At 36.9% G+C, this 26,929-nt stretch overlaps 1 protein-coding gene across 1 annotated transcript in view; it reads right to left on the bottom strand.

Annotated features, from left to right (window-relative positions):
• Nucleotides 1–26,929, bottom strand: part of rnf32 (ring finger protein 32) — a 58,580-nt gene that overhangs the window by 8,595 nt on the left and 23,056 nt on the right. The window contains 2 exon segments of the mRNA XM_073836597.1: nucleotides 2,625–2,767; nucleotides 2,851–3,121. Of these exon segments, the coding sequence (XP_073692698.1) occupies nucleotides 2,625–2,767; nucleotides 2,851–3,121 (414 nt within the window).

Below are 26,929 nucleotides of genomic sequence, written 5' to 3'. Positions count from 1 at the left end.
AACTGTCTGTTTACGGCCTATAGAGTTCAGTCTAGCCGCTACCAGCTTGTCTGATAATCTACATGCATTCATTCTCCATTAGACTGTATTCATGCACAAACTTCTCACACCACATCAACAAACACAAGAGCAGGTGAAGCAGCTAGCTAACTTGTTAACAAATGCAATAGTTCCAAACTGTGTTTTTTATATTTATATTACATTAATATTTCTCAAATTATTTTGCACTTTCACTTTTAATATTCCTTTGTTAATGCACATTTTTTTGTAATCTTTCATTGTATTAATCTTCATCCCTAAAAATACGAGTTTATGCTAATGATAACTGTATTGAGAATCATACCTCAAACTAACACATATATAAAAAAAATAATAATATATGATATAATATTTGTTAATACAAAATATTAATCATTGCTTCTTAATTACAATACTTATTAGCTTTACTGAAATAATGTGAAAGCTATTATTAACCGCTGAGCTGATCTAATTAACACATAGACAAACACTCAGGCTAATATTTGCATCATGTGACTAAGGCAACTTTGTTGTGTTTGCTGCTCTGAACAGCTGGTCTTTTTTCCCAGCATTCTTGAGGAGATTGGCATCTGAAAAGGGAATTGAGAAGCTGTAAAAATGGCTGGTTGACCTTTCACACTGACCTAGCTACATCATTCATGATACAGTTGAGTTACAAGACATTATGGTAAATTTGAAGAGTTACAGGACACAAAAAAGTGTGTTTGTGTACATGTGTATATGGGAAAAAGCAGGGCCATCTGTTGAGTAAGTAAGGAGATACAGAGAAAGTTCAGTTCTCTCAAGAACAATCATAAGTGCTTATTTCTTTCCTGCTTTTGTAACACATTACATTTCTGCATACAACAGAGAAATATAATATTTCTCTTTTAGAACATTTCCATAATCATCTTCATACTTCATACCTACAAAAGGGCCTTCCTGTTCTTTAAGTATGGAAGCCCGTTTCAGCCACTGAATTAAAAAAAAAACAATTTCACAGAATTGCGTGATATAAACTTGTAATTCTGACTTTTTTTCTCATTATTGTGGGTTTACATCTCACAATTCTGATTTGTGTCTCAGAACTGCATGATATAAACTTGCAATTCTGACTTTTTTTTCTCACAATTGTGGGTTTACATCTCACAATTCAGATTTTTGTCTCAGAACTGCATGATATAAACTTGCAATTCTGACTTTTTTTTCTCACAATTGTGGGTTTACATCTCACAATTCAGATTTTTGTCTCAGAACTGTGAATATAAACTTGCAATTCTGACTTTTTTTCTCACAATTTTGGGTTTATATCTCACAATTCAGATTTTTGTCTCAGAACTGCAATAAACTTGCAATTCTAAAATTTTTTTCATAATTTTGGGTTTACATCTCACAATTTAGATTTTTAGATTTTAATTTAGAAAACTTGCAATTCTGACTTTTTTCTCACAATTGTTTACATCTCACAATTCAGATTTTTTTTCAGAACTGCATGATATAAACTTGATATTCTGACTTTTTTTCTCACAATTACGTGATATAAAATTGTCTTAAAATTGCATTGAATAAACTTGCAACTCTGACTTTTTTCTCACAATTGTGAGTACATCTCACAATTCTGACTTTTGTCTCAAAATTGCATGATATAAAATCGCAATTCTGACTTTTTCCTCACAATTGCGAGTTTACATCTTACAATTCTGACTTTTTTCTCACAATTCCATTTCTCAATTCTGAGAAATAGTCAGAATTGCAAGATTTAAATGTAGAATTCTGACTTTCTTTCTTAGAATTTCAAGTTTATGTTTCTTGCAATTGCGAGTTTATATCCTGCAATTCTGACTTTATATCTTGCTATTCTAACTTTGTAACCCAAAACTGTAAGTTTATATTTCGAAATTCTGAGAAAAAAAATCTCACACAATTGACTTTATTTCTTACAAATGCAAGCTTATATCATGCAATTCTGAGGAAAAAAAAAAGTTAAAATCGTGAGATAAAAAGTCACAATTATCTTTTTTTTATTATTATTATTCAGTGGCGGACACAGGCCACTTAAGGGATAGTTCACCCAGAAATAAAAATTCTGTCATCATTTTGTCATCTTTATGTCATTCCAATCCTGTATGACTGACTTGCATACAGGTTTGGAACAAGTAAGTTAATGAGTGAGTTCCAAAATATTAAGAATTCTGGTGCTATAAGTGGATTCACTCTTCCATGTATTCTGTAGCTTACAGAAACTGCACCTTATCTTTGCTTTTGGAAGCACATTTTGTGAAAAGGTTGTTTTCTGTAGTCCATATAAAATCTCATCAAATGCTTAAACTCGTTGGTTATATTGTGCTGACATAATAATAGTTTGTAAAATTTTGGGATTGCCCCATAAATCACATAGGCTAAATGGCATATTTTGGCTTCTAAATGGCGGAATTCACCAAAAGGTGACAACTTGGGGACAATGTTCATTTTGCACCAACAATAATCATTGCACTTAACTGTCAAATGTACAAATATTATTTAATCAAGTTGCATTCAAAATTCATTTGTCTCAAAAATGAGAGGGCACGTGAATGGGACACAATGCCTCTCAAAGCAGTTATTACCTGTGGTTGCAGACGAAACTCCTCCCTGCATATCGCACAGGGCTGGGTTGAGTCACCCTCCTGGATGGACCTGGTTTTGACTTCCGCCCACTCCTCTGCTGTTAGTCGTCTTGAGGGAGCTGCCACCAGTCCCATCCTTTGGGCTGCATCATCATCAACAACTGAACATTAGCCAATGTGAGCTTTCAGCAAAACCTAAGCATGAAGCACCATGTTCACAGCTTACCAAGAGTCAGAGGTGGAGGGGCACGATCCAGCACATACTCTCTCTCCTCTTGTCCTTGTGCCTGCTCAGGATATATAATGCTCTGCCTTGTGTTGTGATTTTTTTGCCTCCTACTAACACGTGCAGCCCCACAGGAAGTGTCTGATACAGGGAGGTTGCAGGGAATGTTTCGAACAGGAATGCTTCTTGTGATATGGTCCTGTAGTGCTACAGCTGCTAGAGTCAGCCTCCCGCGCTCTGCTTTACAGCCGAATCCCTACGGAACATGGAGCTGTCAAACTCAGTTAATACACTGTAAACCAGTTTAGACTACTGGGCAAGAAGCATGTTGCCATATTAATGGCCATCCCAGTGAAACTGTATTCTGACTAAACTGCTTTTCGTCAAGGAATCTACTGAATAATTCACTATTTTTTATTTTATTTTTTTACCAGTGACTGATTATTTTTCAAGGGTTGTTAAAGGTGTGAAATGGACTTTATATTTATTATCTGTCCTGCATTAGACGTTTTCTCAATTATTCTCGAAACTGAACGATCATAAGCAAAGATGGCAGCATACTACATGGGGTCCTGCGACAGTCGACCATCAGCCACTGGGATGAATGGTAATGCTACTGATATTATAGACCTCGCTGGCTTTTATTTTTGGTTTAACCATAGACGAGTGGCCATGAAGCATTTCCAAATTCTGAAACTATTTTAATCCAATGCTTTCAACCCAGTTTAAACAATCTTTAAACTTAATCCACATTGTTTTATACATATTTTGAACTATGAGGGGTACCATTACTTCAATGATGTCAAATGGTTGCACTCAGTGAGATACTGCTATTTTTACCACAACACAACTTGAAATATACCTAAGCGATGACCACAGCTACTGAAAGAGCTTACAGGTGATGATGGATATAAGTGTAGGCTTAAAGCAAATGTCATTCCATTGTTTTTTCCACACAAGGAACCTAAGTGCTTCTGAATACTGAGTGGGGGCAGCCGTGGCCTAATAGTTAGAGAGTTGGACTTGTAACCTGAAGGTTGCGGCTTCGAGTCTCAGGTCCAGCAGGGATTGTCGGTTGGGGGAGTGAATAACCAGCACTCTCTCCCTTAATACCACAACTGAGGTGAGACCCTTGAGCAAGGCACCGAACCCCCAACTACTCCCAGGGCACCACAGAATTGGCTACCCACTGCTCCGGGTGTGTGTACTTGGATGGGTTAAATGCAGAGCACTAATTCTGAGTATGGGTCACCATCCTTGGCCACACGTCAGGTCCTTTCCTTTCCTTTCAAATCAATGCTGAGAAACTCCTTCAGTGGCATCAAGACAAGCGTCTGCATGTTTACATCTTGCCAGGATGGCATCTAGCATTTCTTGTCTCTGCCGTTGTAAGCTCTTTCAGTAGCTGTGGCTAAGACGCAGGTCTTTACTAAGTTTTATTTATCCACAGGCATCTTCCTATTATTTTCTCCTCTTCTTAGGCAGTGAAGACTTTGCTTCTCTTGCTGCCCTTTGACTGAAAATTACAACCAAAAGCTGCACAATGTGGCATTCTATCAGTATTTTATTTTCTGAGTTGTGCTGCAGTAAAAATAGCAACAGGTAGCACCAAGCTCACCTAGTGCAACCATTTGACATCATCAAAAATAATGAGCCCCCCCCCCCCCCCCCCCACACACACAGTTTAAAATATGTATAAAACGATGTGGATTTTTTAAATAACGTAAGTCTTTCTTGGGTTTTCTACTACATATTTCAATAAGAGACATCATTTATGTTATATTAAGCCATAGAAGTCTTAATACCCTGGGTTCTTTTTAACTGTGTGTTCAAGAGCTGCGCTTAAGTCTGTCATATTGATATGGAGAGTCTGGGAATTTGAGGCTGTGTGTCTTACAGCAAGTTCCTTTTTATGAGAAGATTGCATGTTGTTAAATTGAACGTTGCGTCATACGCCAGTGATTTATGAGTACCATAACAATGGTAGATTATATTGTTATGATGATGATGATAATGATTACAGGATTAAATGAGCAGGACTAAATTCGTAAAGCAGAAAAGATTTTTAGTCACCAGCCTCATAAAAGTGTCACGATTGTAGCATTTTAAGTAACTATTATGCAGTTTACTTTACAGCATCAATTTATCTTACACATGTGTTTCACAGAGATATGAAAACAGAGATTAGTTTACAAATAGCTTACGAGAATAGATATCTTACGGGAATGTGTCACTGATACGGCGGACAATTGTTTACCATGGTAACCTACACCTGACCGTGGCGGAATCAGAACAGTAACCGTAACAACTAGCAAGAGCACGGAGATTAGCGGGGGAAAAAACATGACAAACATTCTCTTCAATTATGAGGCGCAAAATAAGCAAGGACGCATTTTGATAACCTTACAAGTCACCCTCTCAAACTAGCTTAACAACGCAGAGATGATCCTCAAAAAAGTGAAGAAAAGAAAAGCACCTCACCCGCGGCATTGCTGTCCACAGAAACAATGTTTACTTGGTCGCTATGCAACGAAGTTCCATTCAATGCAGTGTGACGTTCCCACGAGTGGAAATACTTCTGAAATTTCAATTCAAAAATGTGACCCTGGAGCACAAAACCAGTCATAAGAGTACTCTTTTTAAATAAATAAGCTTTCAATTGATGTTGTTAGGATAGGACCATATTTGGTCAGATATTTGAAAACATGGAATCTGAGGCTGCAAAAAAAATCTAAATATTGAGAAAATCGCTTTTAAAGTTGTCCAAATGAAGTTCTTAGCAATGTATATTACTAATCAAACATTAAAGGGACCGTATGTAGGATTGTGGCCAAAACTGGTACTGCAATCACTTTCAAAATACTGTAAAACGGTGTATCCCCTCCCTCTCCCCCCCCTGACTCGAGGTTGCCAGCTAAGCTGCAGGATCCAGCAGGAACCTAGGCTGCTACAAGGAGCTTCCAATGGCAAGTGACCAGTCCTACAAAGTATTTTTTTTCTTCTGTTGCTTCACGAGAGATGTTTTGCGAAGTAATTATGTATAGCAAAAATTTACTAATGGCGATTAGCCAAATATTATGTAAAGATGGACGTGAGCGGCGCGGCGCGACAAAATACAATAGAACCTATTATGCTGTCTACACTGGATGCAGCGCAACACAGCAGATCCCCGACAGTAATCTGCTGCCGCGTTCTATTTATAACATGCTCACACAAAGTTTAAATGATTTGCAACGGTCGCTTTGTCGCGTCCAGTGTAGACAGACTTTAGCTGTTGCGGCGGGACAACTGTCGCATCCGGTGTAGACACGGTGTAATACCACATTTCAGTCGGAACATAGATTGTTTTCATACCCTGCTAGTGGTGCGATATAAAGATTTTTATGAACACATTTAGCACGGCCGACTGTGGAAAATCCACTGTGTACGGAAGCAAAGTTAGCCAAACATAGATGAATCTTACCTGTCCAGGAGAAAATTAGCAACGATGGCGTCTGTCTTCAAATTCTTCTCTGTTTTCAGCCGTCTCCATCTTTCAAAGGCATCTCCTATACAAATCCTTGTTTTATTTCGGACTTTGTCACGACGTATTTCGGATTCATAATGAGGCTTTTAGGTTTCGTAACATTATACATGTTTTATCCAACACGTTCATAGCTGCAGCTGTAATTAGAGCAGAGCTGGCAACCCGGATGACGAAACTCTACTGACTTCGTGATTGGTAGATAGCTGGAGGGTGGAGCCTCAGACCAAAACACAAAATGACAACAATAACATCAGTCCTGGGCTGCAACTGTCACTTTTAAATGACAATATCCTGGCTGGACCACTGTTGTCAGTGATATAAGTATTTGAAATGAACATGATTTCTTAATGTCTAGTGACATGTCAGGGCCATTTTATGATTAACTGACATAAATTTCTTACATACAGTTCCTTTAAGTTTATATATATTTACGTTATTTTAACATGATCTATACTTTATATCCTAATGTTTTATGCATGTTATAATTTTGACCAGTACAATGCATTTTTGGCTATTGCTACAAATATACCTGTGCTACTTAAGACTGATGTCTGAAACGGTTGTTTTAATATGCAGTCATGAATATTTGTTTGGCTAAATACATTTAAAAACAACCAAGATCATTTTAGAAAAGTTCTTAAAAGCAGCATTTTTCAAAGTGAACATTTTTCCATTCTAAAGAATATTTTGTGGAATGGAAATGTTTCATGAATGTTAAAGGTTCAAGAACCTATAGGTGCAAGTAAAGAACCTTTATTCTTAAGAGTATTGAATAATTTGTGTTACACTCTTTCTGTCCTTATTTTTTATTTTTTTCAAAAAGAACTCACACGTTTATTAGGCCTATGCATTTCTTAACTTGCTTTTTTTTTCAGAAACACAAATACTCTGTTACAGCCTTAAATATTAGCTTTACATGAATAAGGTTAATTAGTGGTTAAAATACATGTACCGTTTACAATGAGCTGGAGGATCTCAATGTCAAGCTTTCATCAAATGCTGAATTCCTCAAAGCTTCTTTGTTCATGCCTGAACCATGAGCTCAGGTGTCTCAAAGAGGTCATTCTAAGATGTTAAAAAACTACAGAGAAAAACACACACATACAAGACATTTCACCAGTGATCATAATTTATAATTCTGAATGTCCAGTAAATTGCATATATTCTGGCGCAGACACAACTAGCACCTGCCACTAAGTCACCCTTCACATCAATAAAAGTGAGTGGCTTCAAAAAGAACATTGGACTTCTTTCTCAGTGTGACAGAGGAAAACCATCATGCTTTTTTTCTATAGACTGATGCATTCTTGAGATTAGCGCAAGAAAAGCACAGCCTATGGCCTTTAATGCCACAGACAAAGGTGTGGAGCAATTTATTTGTGAGGAATTTATCCTCTGAGTGTTCAATCAAAACCTGTCTTCCTCAATCCCCATGACTTGAGGCCCATCATTTGTGTTTTTAAGTAAATAATCACAGTTTTCAAAAAGGAGTACAGTCAAGTCTCCCCATAAAAGCTGCTTTCTTCCAACTGTCATCGAAATGGATCTTAGTACGTGCTTTCATTTTCAACAGGGACTCTTGTTTGTTTTTTCGTCTCTATAAATACCAGTTTAAAGAGCTTTCTATTTAACTTTCTTCTCTGTGAACCTTTTTACCTGTTCTGAAAAAAAGAGGGCACTCACCTTGCCATGCAACATGTCGATGACCTAAGAAACAAGGGCTGTGGGGTCTGTTTGCGTGATGTTTTGAATAGGAAACCTTTGCTGAACTTCTGTGCAAACTTTGCAAGGCACAGACAGCTTAAAAGCGAGAAGTAATCCATCGATTTATCTCTGCTCAAAGAGAAGGGTCAGGCACAATCTGAACAACAACATGTTCACATGAAAGTCGGAAAAGATCATTAAGGGGAGAGCTTGCTTAAATGTTTGCAGTGAATAGTGGATTACTGGATCATTTTAAACAATAATAGAGAAATTCCCTGAAAATTTTGAACCATTGGTTCTCTTTTAACAACAGAATGTGCAGATTCCAGTCAAGTCAGGTGATGTTAGGCCATTAGCCTGATGGCTTTCAGAAAAGCCCCTGATTGTATGACTTAGGGGCTAGAATGAATGAATGGATGAATGAATAAATGAATTCATTTTTAGGAGTATTTTTTTACTTGGCCCATAGCTGACAGTTTGGACTGACATGATTTATTCTTCTTTTTGAACACTTCAAATTTTAAAACATATTTCAGGCTAAAAAAATTCTCAAATACTAAATTCGTACTAAATTTGATGAAGCTAATAAAGATTTAGGTTAGTTAGGTTATATGGAGAGGGCATGAGTTGTAATGAAGCATATGTTAATAATTATAGGGGTGACAAGCCATTGTCCAAATTACAGTGGTTGCCAAAATTAAAATGGTTTTAAGTCAGTTATTTCCAGTGTTGGGGGTAACGCATTACAAGTAATGCAAGTTACGTAATAATATTACTTTTTCGAAGTAACTATTAAAGTAACGCATTACTTTTTAATTGACAAGAAAATATGTGAGTTACTTTTTCAATTAAGTAACGACAGTTACTTTCCCCCCCCCCATTTAAGCTCTTCTTTCCCCATGATGAGAGAAATTATTGTGAGTAAGATGTTACTTTAGTTCTAGAATAAATGTGAACATGCATTAATTCATCTCACTCACTAAAAAAACAGATACAGTATTCCTCAAAATAAATAAAAACAGTGAAATTCAATGCAAACCTGCAATAATTAAATATGTTAAATATTAAATATGCATTTGAGCCCATTTTATTGACTGATGTCTTTGCTACAGACCTTCGATGATCCAATTCATCCATACTAAGAAGCAACAATTGCTCAAGATAATCTAACATTTGTTTTCCTTTTTTTATTGCTGAAGAGTTGACATTTTTTCTTCTGCGGTCTACTGTACAGACGTGAATTTACTTTTCTCTAAGCCTGAGGCTTTTGGTGTAAAAAAGACTTTTACATTTGACAAAAATAGAACTTTTTATATTAAAAACAAACAAGCAAGCCCTGCCCAGATTTAACGCAAAAGTAATGTAACGCATTACTTTCTATAAAAAGTAACTAGTAACGTAATTAGTTACTTTTCCAAACATTCTTTTTGCCATTAATTGTAATAATCCAGTGAGATTTTTGTTTGCACAAGGAGTCTGACAATAGCCAGTGCTCCACACAGAGATCTGATCTCATCATCATCATCCAGTCTGTCTGGAATGACATGAAGAAACAGAACAAACTGAGACTAAATCCAGAAGAACTGTGGCAACGTGGCACGTGTAAAAATACTGCAAAATGAGGATGCCGTCAAAAATAATGTCATAAATAGATTTTCTTTATCAATAAACTTCTATTAACTAAATTAAATCAACATTTGTGTTTAAAGCAGCTTTTACCCTAGGTGCATTTGCGCATAGTTTTTCAGGTAGCTTTGTAGGAAGGTTACTTAAAGCACCTTGAAGATGTTGCCACAGTTCTTCTGGATTTAGTCTGTCTCAGTTTGTTCTGTTTCTTCATGTCATTCCAGACAGACTGGAGGATGATGAGATCAGATCTCTGTGTGGAGCACTGGCTGTTGTCAGACTCGTTGTGCGAACAAAAATCTCACTGGATTATTACAATTAATGGCAAAATGAATGTTTGGAAATGTAAACTGATTTTTCTTACTGACACACTTCAGCAAAAGAGAAATAACTGACTTGGTAACTGGTAAAAATACTAGTATTGTATTAGTTTTGTCCACCACTGTATTTCCTGTGCTTCCTTTTAATAGAACCTTTCTATCTTATATAATACAACATATGTCATCAACCAACTGAGATAAGGGCTAATCAAAAGGTTATTGCTATTGTGTTATTTTTGTGTCATTGCTGACTAAGTAAACTTGAAAGAAAAAGAAAACAGTCTTTGTCTGTAAAGACGGAAGGCGAAATAGTTTGAACATGTCCACTGAAAATGAAATACAAATCACTGTGTGCTTTTGCGTCTTTTTATTTCATTTGCTAAGTGCTACATTACCTCATGCTTTGGACCTCACAAAAGATTTCGCATAAATCTCCTGGCGGCTGAGAGTAATCGATCAGGCGGTTTGATTAACCTGTCTGAAGGGTCCTCCCACAGTACTACAGGTCTTGGCTGGCTCTGTGTATGGCTTGTTGAAAATGTTCGTTGTCAGTTAGCCTGGCCGAGCTCAGACTGCAGAGGATAAATTCTGGGGCCGACCTGCGCCGGAGGAACATCTCTGCATTCATGTTGCACACAAACTACCGTGACATAATTTTGGTATTGGCTTGTGGATCAATAACGCTGCAAGTGATGCTTTTACTGTTTGTCTCTTTGGTCACATGTTACTTGCTGCCCATCAACACACCTCATCCACTTATACCACATATAATAATAAGTCTGGATGCTTTGCACTCGCTCTCATAGTCTGTAAGGACTTGCTCTGTGTGCCAAGTGGATTTTACTTGAATGTCGCAGTGGTGCCCAGCAATCTGCAACACACTTGCGAAGCCATCTCGTCCCCATAATGGCCAATAATTGAGCAGAATCCATCACAGGGGCTGAAAATAGACTGCCATAATGGCCATAAATTGTAGCCCAGGAGAGATTAACACACGGAGCTGTGCCGACCCTGCTGTGCCTGAGAGTCTCCTGTACCACCAGCGACGAGCTTGTCTCGTTCTCCTCTCTGTCACCTGCTGATTTCATACATAGGGCTAGCGATTAAAATTATAGCTCCTAAAGCATGAGGTCTTGCGCTCGTGGCGGGTGGATGTGTGGGAAGAGCTGTGCTAATGCCCACCACACAGTATACTGAAGTTAGTTTTCTGTGATATCTCACCTGTGTGGGTTTAATTCCATTGAGAATACATTGGGATGGAAAAAGGAAGCTAACAGTCATCTGGATAGCCTCAGGTGGTTTGATGGCTTACTTTAACCCTCTAACTGTTAAAAGCATAAAGAGTAAATTTGCATAGAAAATTAGTGTTTTCACTGAGTGTGGATTTATTATCGTTATCATTAATGTTCAACCCCCTCTCTCACATATACACAAACAACCAGAGAGGGTAATTAACTCATCTCATTTAAAGCAGAAGTTTAAAGCCCAAAGACTTCCTTACAAGTCCCACATTAATCATGGCTTATTTCATGTGATTGAGTGAATGAATGAGTGAATGATGGAAGCTGACGTTTGCCTTGGGTCGATGGAATGTGTTTGTGGTGAAATGTCGTAAATGCAAAAGATCTCGGAGCAAGGAATATAAATATGTCCCAAACCGCTCACTAGAATTATCACATAATTGGGGACTTTCCGCGTCTACCGTAGGGCAACACCCTTCCAACTCCCTGCACTGTGCCCCGAGTTTGAGTTTGGTTAGATTTTATTTGTGGTTTCCGAACATTATCTCTCTATGCAAAACAGTTTGCCTGATAGAGTCAATCTGAGTGCAGGCAGCAATTCTGCAAAGATCTGTTCATTTCACACAACCGTGGTTTGAGGTTTGATAAACCTATCTACATGGTCTTCCATTAAAGTACTTATATACAGTTGAGGTCAAATGTTTACATACACCTTGCAGAATCTGCAAAAATGTTAATTATTTGACCAAAATAAGAGGGATTTTTTATTTAGTACTGACCCGAATAAGATATTTAAGATAAGATGTTTACATATAGTCCACAAGAGAAAATAATAGTTGAATTAATAAAAATTACCCTGTTCAAAAGTTTACATACACTTGATTCATATCACGGTGTTGTTAGCGGATTGATCCACAGCTGTGTTTTTTGTGTTTAGTGATAGTTGTTCATGAGTCCCTTGTTTGTCAACAGTTAAACTGTCTGCTGTTCCTCCTTCAGATCCCACAAATTCATTTTTCGGCATTTTGTGTATTTGAACCCTTTCCAACAATGACTGTATGATTTTGAGATCTATCTTTTCAAACTGAGGACAACTGAGGGACTCATATGCAACTATTACAGAAGGTTCAAACGCTCACTGATGCTTCAGAAGGAAACAAAATGCATTAAGAGCAGGAATTAAGAGCAAAATCATTAAAGATCAGGGTAAATTTAGCTGATTTTGTCTTCTGGGAAACATGTAAGTAAGGGCAGTACTAAATAAAAAAAGGCAAAATAAGAAAAATGTGAACATATTCATTCTGTTCAAAAGTTTACACCCCTGGCTCTTAATGCATCGTTTTTACTTCTGAAGCATCAGTGAGTGTTTGAACCCTCAGTTGTCCTCAGTGTGAAAAGATGGATCTTTATCATACAGTTATTGTTGTAAAGGGTTCAAATACACAAACAATGCTGAAAAACCAAAGAATTTGTGGGACCTGAAGGATTTTTCTAAAGAACAGCGGGGGGCAATTTAACTGTTCAGGACAAATAAGCGACTCATAAACAACTATCACTAAACCAAAAAAAAAAAAAAAAACAACAACACAGCTGTGGATCAATCAGGTAACAACACAGTATTAAGAATCAAGTTTATGTAAACTTTTGAACAGGGTCATTTTTATAAATTCAACTATTATTATTTTCTCTTGTCGCCTTTTATGTGAAATACCTTATTCAGGTCAGTACTAAATCAAAAATAACATGCATTTTGTATGATCCCTCTTATTTTAGTCAAATAAATAACATTTTGCAGATTCTGCAAGGTGTATGCAAACTTTGACCTCAACTGAATATGCTTTATTTTTTAATTTAATTTTAAGAATATAATAGTTTTGTTATTCTATACTTTATGTAAATCACTGTTCATTGCTTATTAATAAGTGCCTGGACATTCTTAATCTTCTAACCAATATTATTTCGATTATGATCATTTTCATAATAATTTCAGCTCATTTCAAATGCCATTGTGACTTTTGACTTGAATCACAGACAGTTCTTTCCATTTGTTTGTTTTGTTTAATGTTCTCTCACACTCCATATCCAAATGATTGGATAGATAAGCACAGTTCTTGAAAAAGAAAAAAGCCTAAATGACACATGTTGCCTCACTGTTCAGCAGGCGAGTCATTCAGCACGCCTTTGATACTTCAAAGCGTGTTGAGGTTGTGCCAAAGGAGAGCACTACTTTAGTCTTGTGTTGTAATTTCAGACAGTGATGACAGATAAACTATCAGTGCATATTTACTTGTTTTTCAACCTACCAAATATTTAGTCCATAGAACCACTTTGTCTTTTATTGCTCATATTGACATCTACTTCTTCTGTACATTTGTTTTTCTCTACCCTCAGTCAATGTGATTACAATATGATATGTTGTTTATGTACTTTACATCATATCTCTCATATTTCCACTACACAATTGCCAATTGTGAATGCACTGTCTAAATGTTGATTTTTCTAGGCTTTGGATGCTTCAAATAGTTACCCGAACAGGTCCAGTGGAAATCACAATCCCTCTGAGAAATTCTGTGCTTATAAATGTAGTGACATGTGACCGACGCTTGATAATAGCGTTTCGATATGGGGCGTTGAAACATCCTTCATCCATACCACAACATCTAAAGCATCTATTTGACATAGGCTGTGACAAGAAAAAGCTCAATGTTTGATATGCTCTGTTGCAGATCGTTAATGTTGAGAAAACAAAATGTCTTACCTTGAATTGCAGTGATGTACATTCACACTAAAGAGATGGGAAGCTTTACACTAGAGATAAAAGTAATATGTCAGCCCGAAACATAATGTCATATTAAAAGTAAAAATGCTGGAATCTGTATGGCATACTCGTCATCTGCTGTAATAGATTAAGTCAGATTGAAAATGTAAAAAATGACCAGCACTACAACGATCAGCCTGATGATACATATATCATTTTATTATTAAAGTTGCATGCACAAGATGTCAGCATGAAGGGAATCTTATTATTATGATCAGTTAAAAAGGACGGGTCTTAGGCACTCAAAATCACTCAAAAATCCTAATAAAAATGTTCTTTTATGTATTAAGTATTTACAAGTCACACTCAAATGTTACAAAACGGTCAAGAGGTTATGAACCTAGACATTTCAATGAGATTCCGTCTGTTGCGTGTTAATGACTGCTTGATAGCCTTAGGAGGTGACAGCCCGTTGGCTGCCAGCCTGACCCTGCCATCCGTGCCGAGGTAAACAGGTGCGTCTCTCATCACTTTACACCCCCTCAGCTGTATATCTTCGACAGGATGAATATGGAAGAAAAAAAGAAAATTAAAAAATGTTCCATATGTCTTAAATCACAGTTCACAGCTCACAAGTTCTTCTCCTCACCTCATTCATTTAGAGCTCTAAGGCATTAACTCTATAATTGTCTGCTCACCTTTTCTATAATCCTGGCGTACTTCCAGATGTTTTATTGTTTTAGGGTAACAGTCATGTCATGTCGGCCAATAGTAGTAAATATTACCAAAAAAGCCTTGACAGCCTAATAAGACATTAAACCATTCAGAGAAAAGGCCTATTAGCTTTTTATAGGATGGTTTCTATTTATGTAATCTCTATTCTGCATTCTCTTGTACTTTGTGTAGCTTTATCTGCCCTTCTGTTCTCCAAATATAAAAGGTGCATTATGAACAATATTGGCAGGGGGAAGAAAAATGCCTTGGGCCTTGACAGCTTCGATTGGCTGATAGTTTTGTCTCACATTACAGTGTTGAACCATCGGGCCCATCCACGTGTCAGGGAAGGGAAATGGAAGATCAAGGGCAGACGAGAGTGGCGTGTTTACATTTTTCTCTGATGTTCCACTCTCCACATCTCTCATCCAGCTCTGTGAATCAATAAAGGATGGATGAAGTGGAGGAGGAGATCCAGTTCGCATAACCCTTCAGCGCGGTGAACAAGCTTTGTGAGTTTTATCACTTCAGCAGGCTTGTGGAATTTTCTACTGTTGGGGAATTAAAATAAATCACTCATCTCAATTTGAAAATCTGGAAAAAAAGACCAAAAGCTACTTCCGCTTGTGTGATATTTTATGCAATATCATATACTTTGTCCTCAGTTTATGCAGACATTTATGAAAAAAGTTACTGTAACAAACTGAAACCACAACAAAATAATTAAAAATACTCAAAATATTTATGATTCTAGTTAATGGTTCAATTAATTTATTAGTTTCAAAGAATAAATGTTTTGGGGAGAAAAAAAACAACAAACAAAAATCAATGCAATTAATTTGCCAGAAGATAAGACAAATTTAGTAATCGACCAGTAGGCCTATAAAATTTTTTACAAGGATATTTACAGGGACTTTTCAGTCTGTCAAAGCTGCATAAATGCAACCAAATAACTCATATTCACATAGCTTCATAACATTACGGTTGAACCACTGATGTCACATGGACTATTTTAAGGATGTCCCTACTACCTTTCTGGGCCTTGAACGTGTCAGTTGCATTGCTGTGAGGGTCAAAAAGCTCACAGATTTTATCAAAAACCCAGACAGCGCATGTACGTCTGCAAGATGTCTGTTAAAGATCTCTCGATCTGGAAAACATCTGCTGTGTACAAACGTCTGGCAGAGGTCTGTAAGATGTCAGTTTTACATACATTCTTCTAATTCATAAACATCTTAAAGACATCTAATAGACATCTATTTCACATCTGTTAGGAAACGTCCAATAGACATATTGCATATTGTATTATAGATGTCTTACAGATGTAAATGCAGACATCAAATAGACGTCTCCGAGATGTACATGTGCTATCAGGGAATATCTTAATTTGTGTTCTGAAGATGAACAATTAAATTAAATTAATTTAAATTAAATTAAATTAATTACTGTGATGACAGCATCACAGTTCAGTTCACGCAGCAGGTGTTCGTCGAAAATGCGGTTGCGACTGACGATATACGGCTGTGAGCTCGGTTACAGAATGAGGTTGTCAATTCGTGTAAATAACCGAACTGTGCGTGAATGTAACCGCATTAAAGGTCCAATATTGTCAAAATCGAAATTTCCTGTCTTTTTTCGTGATAACTGAGGTCTAGGGGCTATGTAACTACCATATGAGTTTCAAAACAGTCAATCCACAGTAAACTGCACACAGCCTGCTTAAAGTAGCTGTTTCTTTTCACGATCTACTCAGTCACCGCCTTCAGTCACCACCCCGAGCACCAATCACGTCCCACCCTCCTTTTGTCAAACCCAGACAATATCGCGTCCATAACATTGCTAAGCAACAACAACACGAAAACAAGTCGAGAAAACCCTGTTCAGTCGATAGATGTCGAAACTACATCATTACACAGGCTTCAGAACAACGTGAATATAAGAGACCACTCGCACGTCAACTTCAGCCTCTTTCACACAGCGATTCCGGTAAATACACGGATAATGTGTCCCATGAGTTGTTTGATTTGGTTCATTCACAGTTGTTTTCCGGAATCTGTGTGTGCTTTACACACAACCCATAAAGACATGTGACGTTTGGATGTGAGATGTAATGCGACATTAGGGTGACCATATTCTGAGTATCCAAAAAGAGGACCCCCCCGATTCAGCAAAAGTACCCAAGTGCTCAATAATGACAATAAAGCGCTTTTAGAAATCACACATTTATTTAAATTCTCTTTCTGTTTGAACTGAATCTTATATGAAAACCTTATTGCCCTGTAAAAAATATAATCTCTTTAAGTATTTTCTTTATACAGGACTAAAGCAAACATAAATAAATAATAGATAAAATGCTCAAATAAGAATTGCATTGTTAATTTTTTTTTTTTTTTTTGCAATTTGTCTCTGAAACTACAGTTGCGTTTCGGCATGTTAGTGACACACAGCTCTTGCAGCGCAGATCCTCGTTTGTTTTGTTTTGACAATTGGGTCTTTCACGTCATCAGACGGGCTGGACTGGGGTTAAAATTCAGCCCTGGACAAATTCAGCCCATCCGGCCCACAAGTTCCACATGAAAGTTTTCTTGGGTTCCCTGGTGAAAAAAACCCTAGCTAAAACCAGCCTGTGCTGATTGGCTGGTTTTAGCTGGTCAGCAGGCTAGTTTTAGAAGGGTTTTGACAACTTTTCCGGCTTGGCCAGGCTGGTCTTAGCTGGTCAGGCTGGGAAACCACCAACTAAAAGACCAGCTAAAACCAGCTACTTCCAGCCTAAACTGGCCAACCAACCTAGGCTGGTTTTAGCTGTTTATTTCAGCAGGGTTATAGGGTCTTTAATTGGAGTACATGAATGAATAAAACGGGACATAAACAAATCATGATAAATACTGCTGAATTCAAATGCAACAAACTTAATTGCATTTTTTGTCACAGAGAAATGCATGCAGTAAAGCATTGATTTTGAGCTAGAATGCAGGAAATTTGTTGCTAATAAATTATGTAATAAAAAAACATTCAGTAACAATAATCATCACCCTCATGTCGTTCCAAAACTGTATGGCTTACTTTCTTCTGTGGAACACAAAAGATATTTTGTAGAATGTAATCAAACATATTTGGTTACCCTTGATTTCTACTCTATAGACAAAAAAGTTTTGAATTTCTCAAAGTATCTTCCTTGATGTTACACAGAAGAAAAAAAGTTCATACAGGATTAAAATTACATGATGTTGAGTAAATGATGGCAATTTTTATTTTTGGGTGAACTGTCCCTTTAAGAACTTTATTATGTATAGTAAACACCTAATTTATATAAGACCCATATTTAATTCTTTAATCAGGCTCTTATTGAATTAACATTTTACTCCAATTAAAACGAATTACAACTAAACATTTAAAAGAAAGAAATTATTGCTTAGAATATTAGTATTAGTAAGACGGTGGTCAAAAGAAAACATTAGTTATATGGTTTTTAAAATAAATAGTAATAATAAACTATGAAATTTGTAATAATTTTGTTTTGACAGTAATTATTTATTGGCGTTTTCCACTTTACTTCATCATGCAGTGACAGTACCCAATGTCGTGGCTGTTTTCAGCCAGCCCAGCAGAACTTACAGAACCTTTAATGTTCTCATATCACATGACTGTATAACACAATTCTGTGTGTTATCTGAATGGATCAAGCAACTTACACTGTTTATCACTGTATATCGTGGCAGAAGCGCAGCGCGCCTTCGTCAGCACTGTGCGGGTGATTGATCCCACCGCTTCACACTTTTCCGGCTATTTGCGGTTTTGAATGCGCTATAATTTAAAATAGCGCCTAATATGGGGGAGGTCTCCCTCGCTTCGGTGATCGGCCCACTGGGAATGTCCCGGTGCTCCCGATGGCCAGTTCATACCTGCAGGTACCTCAGAATAATGCCGGTGTGCTGTGGCTGCATTTAAAGTGTTGAATTAATGACGGTCAGTGAAATGACGTAAAAAACCCGGACATTTTATGATATTTTACAAAATCCCCCCGGACATAATTTTATAGCCAAAAAGGAGGACATGTCCAGGTAAAAGAGGACGTATGGTCACCCTATGCGACATACGTTTCATTAAACTGAAACTAACCTGAACAAACTGTGCTTCAGCGCTGATAGTGCGGAGCTGGCTCTGCCCGATCGCCGCTTCATTCCACTTTGCACGTATTTTTTCATTGTGAAGAGTCGCATGATAACGTGCATCATCACTACAACACTGCCTTTATGGTTCTGGCTTTTGTTCACACAGCGCTCGTTCCCGTAATTTTCCAGAATCAGTGCGCATTGTGAAAGGGGCTTTACTAAAGCAACAGTTATGTAGCTTACTGCATTTGGTGTTTGAAAAAGAAAAAACATTAATGATCATTCTGAAATATCTTGTTGAGTATCAGCAGGCTAGGCTTTCTCTATGGCTCTGGGCTCGGCTAAAGCATACATGACCGTAGTTAACTGTGGTTGGCCTGGCTGTGCGTCACTCAGAAAACAACAGGCCAATCAGAAGAGAGGCTCATGAATATTAATTAGATGGGCCAAAATCGACCTGTTTTTGACAGAGCTCCTAAAAAAGGAGCTGTAAAAATATATTGAGATGGATTTTGGCACTTATACTGCAAATATATATTCTTAAGGACATCAACAGCTAAAATAAACCTCCAGAAATGTGTACAATATGGGACCTTTAATGATCGTTCTGAAATATCCTGTTGAGTATCAGCAGGCTAGGCTCTCTCTATGGCTCTGGGCTCGGCTAAATCATACATGACCGTAGTCACCTGTGGTTGGCCTGGCTGTGCGTCACTCAGAAAACAACAGGCCAATCAGAAGAGAGGCTCATGAATATTAATTAGATGGGCCAAAATCGACCTGTTTTTGACAGAGCTCCTAAAAAAGGAGCTGTAAAAATATATTGAGATGGATTTTGGCACTTATACCGCAAATATATATATTCTTAAAGACAACAACAACTAAAATAAACCTCCAGAAATGTGTACCTTTAAGGCCTCGAATACAGGACTGACGGACAACCATTCTGCCGCGGTGTAAACGTGCACAGATGTGAGCTGTGGGCTGTGTTTGATTCTCCATCAACCGACTCACTAGAATCATTCGTTCGGGAATTGGACTACGCTTGTTGCTTTGTATGTTTTTGATTCAGTAAAATGAACCGATTCACTTGTTCGAAAATTGACACACTGTTTGCGCTCAAGATTCATTACAGGGTATGTATGTGTGCCCTTCATATTATTTCGGGAATATCGTAATTACGAATTTTTAGCACATGAATGACAAGCAAAGTCGTAACAACTATAAACTCGTAATTCTAAAAATACAGCAGTTGCCGAGACTTTGAAAGGAACGTGTCGATTCAAAACATGGCGGAAACAGAAATATATTCTTTTGTCTATAATACATGTATATATATTAAATATCGGATAGTTTTAAGTTAATCACTTTAACGCAAAATGTCCTCCATTGCGAAACTCCTCTCGTGCCGTTTCACATCAAAAGGAGTGGATGAGGTAAGGATGAAACCTAAAAGCTAGACTCAGACACATCAAGCTTTGCGTGCCCTTTAATGCTTAATTATACCTGTTAGGGTGATGAGAGACTTATCCCACAAGCCTCGTGATTAATAAACAAGCCATCAAGGACCCAACAAGTTCCTGCTCATCACCTTGACACATACATTCACTAAGAGGGTACATATCAAAGCCCATGCTGTACATCTAGCATAGACACACACACACTCATAAAACTGTTAAATAGGCCCACACCAGACCAGCTTTGTCTACTCTCTGACCTGTTTATTCCTTTCTCACTCTGTATCCTTTTGTCTCTCTTTTGCACACCTGTTTGAGTGACAGACGATGAGAATGCGGCGACGCTTGTAGCTTGGATGGGGTGAGTGACAGCCTCAGTCATGCTTTCATCTTTCAGCATTTCACTTAAGCTTTGTAACAGGCCAGCCAGGGTAAGAGTTGCGTTTGGCCCGTTTAGTAAATAGACACACCTCTCTGGGAAAAAAGACGGCCCAGGATGGAGTTACTAGCTGCTGGAGCTGAAAAACATACAAGAGTGACCTTAGGCCGAGGTCATGTATTCCTCTTTTGATAGTTTTACGTGTGCAAAGAAATCCAATATAGGACTTTCCATATACATACATGTCTTGTATACGAAGATCAAACGCTATTCTCAACTGCCACAGTAATCTGTGATAAGCAGCAAGTTTATACAAGTTTAAATGAGATTTGGTAACTAAATGTGAAGCTGCTCTCTGATGTTAAGGAAAATGGGTTCTTATAGAAATTTTTAGAGATGTCCTTAAACCAAACTGGGTTTTCCTGTGTGCATAATAACATTATTTGCCTGTAAAGACTTAAACTGCTTTGTTTAATGTTTTGGTTTTCAAATGCACATGGATTATTGATCTGTTCAATCCAGTAAGCTTTCATCTTTCCTGCAGGTGAATGATTTTTCTGGCAAACAAAAGACTTGTGGCTGCTGTAAACATACATTAGAAAAGCAGTGTTTGTGTGCTGTCTTTCAAGCTGTCATCGTAATAAATAATTATTATTATTATCATCATTATCATTCCTGATAAAGAGGAATAAACCACAGTGGTTTATTCAAGTACAGCGTTGTGCTGGATATTTTTAGCTGTGAGGGTCTGTGATTATTAGCATTTAATTATGATTAGATAACATAGTTTTTTTTTGTGTGTAAGTTTTATGTGTTAATGAGAAAATGTTTTTGTAGCATCCAATACCAATTTACTCTGCAGAGCTATGAACTGTGAAATAGCTATTTTGGGAAAGTATAGAAATGTCTTACCCCTGAGGGATGAAGAAAACTTTTCTCATTTACTTTTTACTACTTTGAGAAATAATTGGATAGAACTTCCTACATAGGCTGACTTACTAACACTGGTATTTCATTGGCCGCCTCTGTCTAGACAACCTCACACCACTTCTTCAGCTATATAATCAGTCTGGAGGTCTTGGAAGCTGAAATTGGTTCTGTCCATCAGCTTGCGCGTTGCAGAAATTGACCTGCCTCTAGCCTTCGTGTTTCATCTCAAACTATAGCCTCCAACAAGAAAGGGCAAAATGTCTCTCCACTTGGCACGATACCGTTCTATTAAGTCTCTTGCACTCAATACGAAGTGAAAAAGGTCTTATGGACCCCACACTAGTTGTAAATTGAACATAGGAAGCCTTTTACTTTTGCTATGAAATGGTTTTAGTTCACTAATAACTTGTTGACAGGAGAAGGAAATATAATTTTCCCTAAGGTAACCGAATGAACACTTCAGTCCCAAGTTTTATATGTGATGTAAGGCGTCTCATAATAAAACAGATAAAGCAGTTTAGGCTTCAGATTAGTTGCTACAGTTTTCCAGGTGTGTTGAAATCCACAGTATATTTAAGGGAAAGTTCAGCAAAAAATGCAAATTCTGTCATTAATTACTCAACTTAATGTTGTTCCAAACCAAACAAGACCTTCATTCATCTTCAGTACACAAATTAAGATATTTTCCCTGCATAGACAACAACGCAACTACCACGTTCAAGGCCCAGAAAGGTAGTAAGGACATAACCATAATATTATAAAACTACGATAATACTTTTTGTGCGCAAAGAAAAACAAAAATAGTGACTTTATTCAACAATTTCTTCCATTTAGTGCCAATCTTCGACGCACATTCATGTACCACAAGGCATTATTGCACACCACAACGAAATTGTTGAATTTTTGTTTTCTTTAAATTGTGCACATAAAGTGTTCTTGTAGCTTCACAACATTACGGTTGAACCTGATGTCTCATGGACTATTTTAACCATGTTCTTACTACCTTTTTGGGCAATTTGAAGTTTGTTAGTTGCGTTGCTGTGTATGCAGGATCAGAAAGCTCTCAGATTTCATCAAAAATATCCTAATTTGTGTTCCAAAGATGAATGAAAGTCTTATGGGTTTGGAACAACATGAGGGTGAGTAAATAATGAAAATCGTGCATATTATTTTAATTTAAATGTTTTTAAAAGTAAGGTCAATTGTTGTCATTTAGCCATGAATATACAGTTAAAGTCAAAAGTTTCCATACACCTTGCAGGATCTGCAAAATGTTAATTATTTTACCAACATAAGAGGGATAATGCAAAATGCATATATTTTTTTTATTTAGTACTGACCTGAATAAGATATTTCACATAAAAGATGTTTACATAAAGTCGATGCATTACATTAAAGTTACATAAAGCGATGCATCAAGAGCCAGGGCTGTAAACTTTTGAACAGAATGAAGATGTCTACATTTTTCTTATTTTGCCTAAATATAAACTTTTTCAGTTGTCTAGTACTTCAGAAGCTACAGAAGATGCTTACATGTTTCCCAGAAGACAAAATAAGTTAAATTTACCCTGATCTTCAAATTCAAAATATTTTCACTTACTGCATCGTTTTTCTTTCTGGAGCATCAGTGAGCGTTTGAACCTTCTGTAATAGTTGCATATGAGTCTCCAGTTGTCCTCAGTTTGAAAAGATGGATCTCAAAATCATACAGTCATTGTTGGAAAGGATCAAATACACAAAAATGCTGAAAAAACAAAAAATTTGTGGGACCTGAAAGATTTTTCTGAAGAAGAGTGGGCGTTTTAACTGTTGACAAACAAGTGACTCATTAACAACTATCACTAAACAAAAAAAAAAAAAAAAAAAACAGCTGTGGATCATTCAGGTAAAAACACAGTATTAAGAATCAAGTGTATGTAAACTTTTGAACTGGGTCATTTTTATAAATTCAACTATTATTTTCTCTTGTGGACTACATGTAAACATCTTTTATGTGAAATATCTTATTCAGGACAGTACTAAATAAAAAATAACATGCATTTTTTTATGATCCATCTTATTTTGGTAAAATAATTAACATTTTGCATATTCTGCAAGGTGCATGTACATTTTTGACCTCAACTGTATGCACAACATAGCACAGCCTCTAATAGCTTTTCTGCTTAAATACATCATGTAGTTTAAATATTTACATCATTATGTTATGTTGCATTCCTGGGTTTGATTAAAGACTGCTGCTCTGTTACTTGTGTGAAAGGAAGCTCACTAAACTTTTGTCTATTTGACCTTTCTTGACACCCCTCTCTCTCTGTGCTCTCTGAAAGACAGCTGTTCCTGTCTTGGAGTGTTTGGACACTGCTAATGAGGGGATGCTTTGTGGTGTCCCTCTGTCCAGAATGGTCTCTTTAGTTGTCTCTCTGTCTAGCGGTAGGTCTAGACCTTTCTTTGACCAACTTCTCATCAGAAGCAGAATCCCCATTAAGGACGGACCGTTGTCAGCTGAATGAGAATAGAGGATAGTATGTGTGTGTGTTTGAGTGTGTGCATCAGGGAAACAGCAAAGTCTTTTCCACAGTGCTCTTGCTCAGGATATAAAGCACATCATTGTAATTGCAAAGGATTCCAGCTTTGAGCATCTGTGGCCACTCTAAGCCCATCTCTGCAGATGCATGTCCTGTGCAGATTATGTCAGCTTGCTGTCCACAGGACTCTCACTCTATTCAGTGAGAACCAGAGGAGCTGTCAATGTGACAGAACTATTGTGTCCTGCCCTACTCAGGAGGAGGGAAACTCTGCAAACACTATAGCAATTACAATGTATATACCATTGTGAAAGTTTACTCAAGTGGTTATGGAGAGAGGGAAGTTTTAATGTAAAAAATGCAGACCAGACTTAAATAATTGAAGATAAAAGGGCATTACTCATGCAGGGCATGCTAATATATTTCCCATTTCCCATAAATTGTTTAATTCACATCCTGTTTATTTACAGTTACATTTTTTTAAGTTATTTATTAGTTATTAAAAGGATTGTTCATCTAAAAAAAGAAAATGCTGTCATTAATTACTCATCCACATGTCGTTTCATTCATCTTTGGAACACAAATTAAGATATTTTTGATGAAATCTAAAAGCTTTCTGACCCAGACAGCAACTACCACGGTCAAGGCCTAAAATGGTATTAAGGACTTAAGCTATTAATAAAAAATTGTATGTATGCAAATTGTATAATATCCAAGGTACACATTTCTAGGAATTGTGCAGATAATTCTCATATTATATTCTCAGAATTTGTCAGTACCAAAACGTAATATATAATTTAATTAATAGGGTTATTTCGACATATTAAGATTTTGCGTACATCTACATTGTAAATATATATTTTTTGCTATTTTATTACATTTTTTCAGAGGTAAATTACATTTTCAACAATATTTCAAGTGTAATTTATGAGAATTCATGACTGTTTCGGTAGTGACAAATTTATGGAATAACACCCAAAAAACAAAGATGTCATTACCGAAACTCCACCAGATGTTTTGGTCGTGACTGTTTTGGTAATGACAGATTTAGGTACTTTTGAGCCTAGCTCAAAGATGCTAATCAGCACATGGTTAGCAAGCACAGTTCTGAACAGTGGTACACATATAAAAACTAAATGTTATGGAACACTCCTAAAAAAGTGTGCTTAATTGCAGAAAAAAGTGCTCTGTAGAGACATTCCAGTTACACAGATTTTTCAGATTTTTTTAGACAACGGACTAAACATACACTGTTTCGATAATGACATGAAAATGTGGGAGACATAAGTTTCATAATTTACAAAGAAAATATTATATATATATATATAATATTATTATTTTTTTTTTTTTTTTTTTTTTTACTTTTAAAAGAATCAAAAAGATACAAAAAAAATAAAAATATTATTTCAATATCAATTTTATAGGTTAAAATCTTGCGGTTAGTGTTCGGGACAGCCACCTGCCAATTGAAAGTACCCAATAAATGATGATTTTATATATATTAAGCTAGGGCTGCTTGATTATGGCAAAAATCATAATCACAATTATTTTGGTCAATATTGTAATTAGGGATGCATGATATGAAAATTTTTTACTGATACCGATAGCCGATAATTAAGTCCTTCTTGTGGCCGATACCGATACGTTCATATTTTTATGTGATAATTTTGTGCACCCAGGAGAATACAAAATCTGAGATAAACTAATGAAATGTATATTACTGTATATATCTGTGTCTAACAATCATAGCAAACATCAGTCCTGACTCTTCAAAAATGTTTTTATTTTTTGTGAAAGGCACCACAATTCTAAATAAATAAAATGCTTTGACATTTGTCAACCTGGAAAAAATGAAAAGTGCATCATGGAGTAACGTCAGATGTCCAAATGTCCGTTAAAGCTTCTTATTGATCATATTATGAATGTGTGCAGCAACCAAATCGTACAAGACGGGGAATAAAACATCAGAATCGAGATTAAAACATCTCAACTTTTCAGAATGCCGCAAGCCAAACGCAGGTCATATGACACGAACCAACCAATCAGCTTCACCCTTTCCCTTAATAACATTGAAAGTACTGCCAAGGTGGAGAAACAGCTTATCATAGCTGTACAGGAATAACCATTTTTAAATAAATTTGATAACAGAGCTACTGCAAGCGATTTTTAATGCTGAAAATCCATTTATCCTTTGCTGAAACTTCCGCGTCTTTATGGAGAGCGCAGGTCATGGTTGCTTAGCAACGGCAGACGCCACAGCAGAGCAGGCTACAGAGCGGTTTGGAAAGAAAGAGAAAGCGGCGCGTCTAGCGTTTTCCACGCGTTTTCAGGCGCGACATGTGAACGGCCCCTAAAACAGATTCACCGCGATGAAGACCTCTGAAGTGAGATATAAGATTTGTTGTGTTAAAACTTGACGGCTTTTCACCTCCTCTCGGAATCCTTGCTAAACGTGTTGCAAATAGCAATAGCATCGTCCTCCTCTGCCACCGCGAAAAACTTCCAGACCGGCGAAGACGATGATGACGACAGATGATGACGTATTACACGCGACAAAGGCCGAGAGTCACTGCAGTTTACAGCTGCAGTCACTTGCACTCGGAAAGCAGATGAATCACAGATAAACCAGACTGATTGATTGATTTACCAGCAAGAGTACTTTATCGGATCGGATTTCATTTATTTATCGGAGCAATAAAAATGACGTAATTTTTACCCATATCGGTCGATAATTTATCTGTCCAATAAATATCGTGCATCCCTAATTGTAATCACGATTATTTAACACGA

This window comes from Garra rufa, chromosome 3 (genome assembly GCF_049309525.1).
Source record: "Garra rufa chromosome 3, GarRuf1.0, whole genome shotgun sequence".
Taxonomy (NCBI): domain Eukaryota; kingdom Metazoa; phylum Chordata; class Actinopteri; order Cypriniformes; family Cyprinidae; genus Garra; species Garra rufa.
The sequence above is the reverse complement of the archived record's forward strand: the minus strand, read 5'-3'. Positions and strand labels throughout refer to the sequence as shown.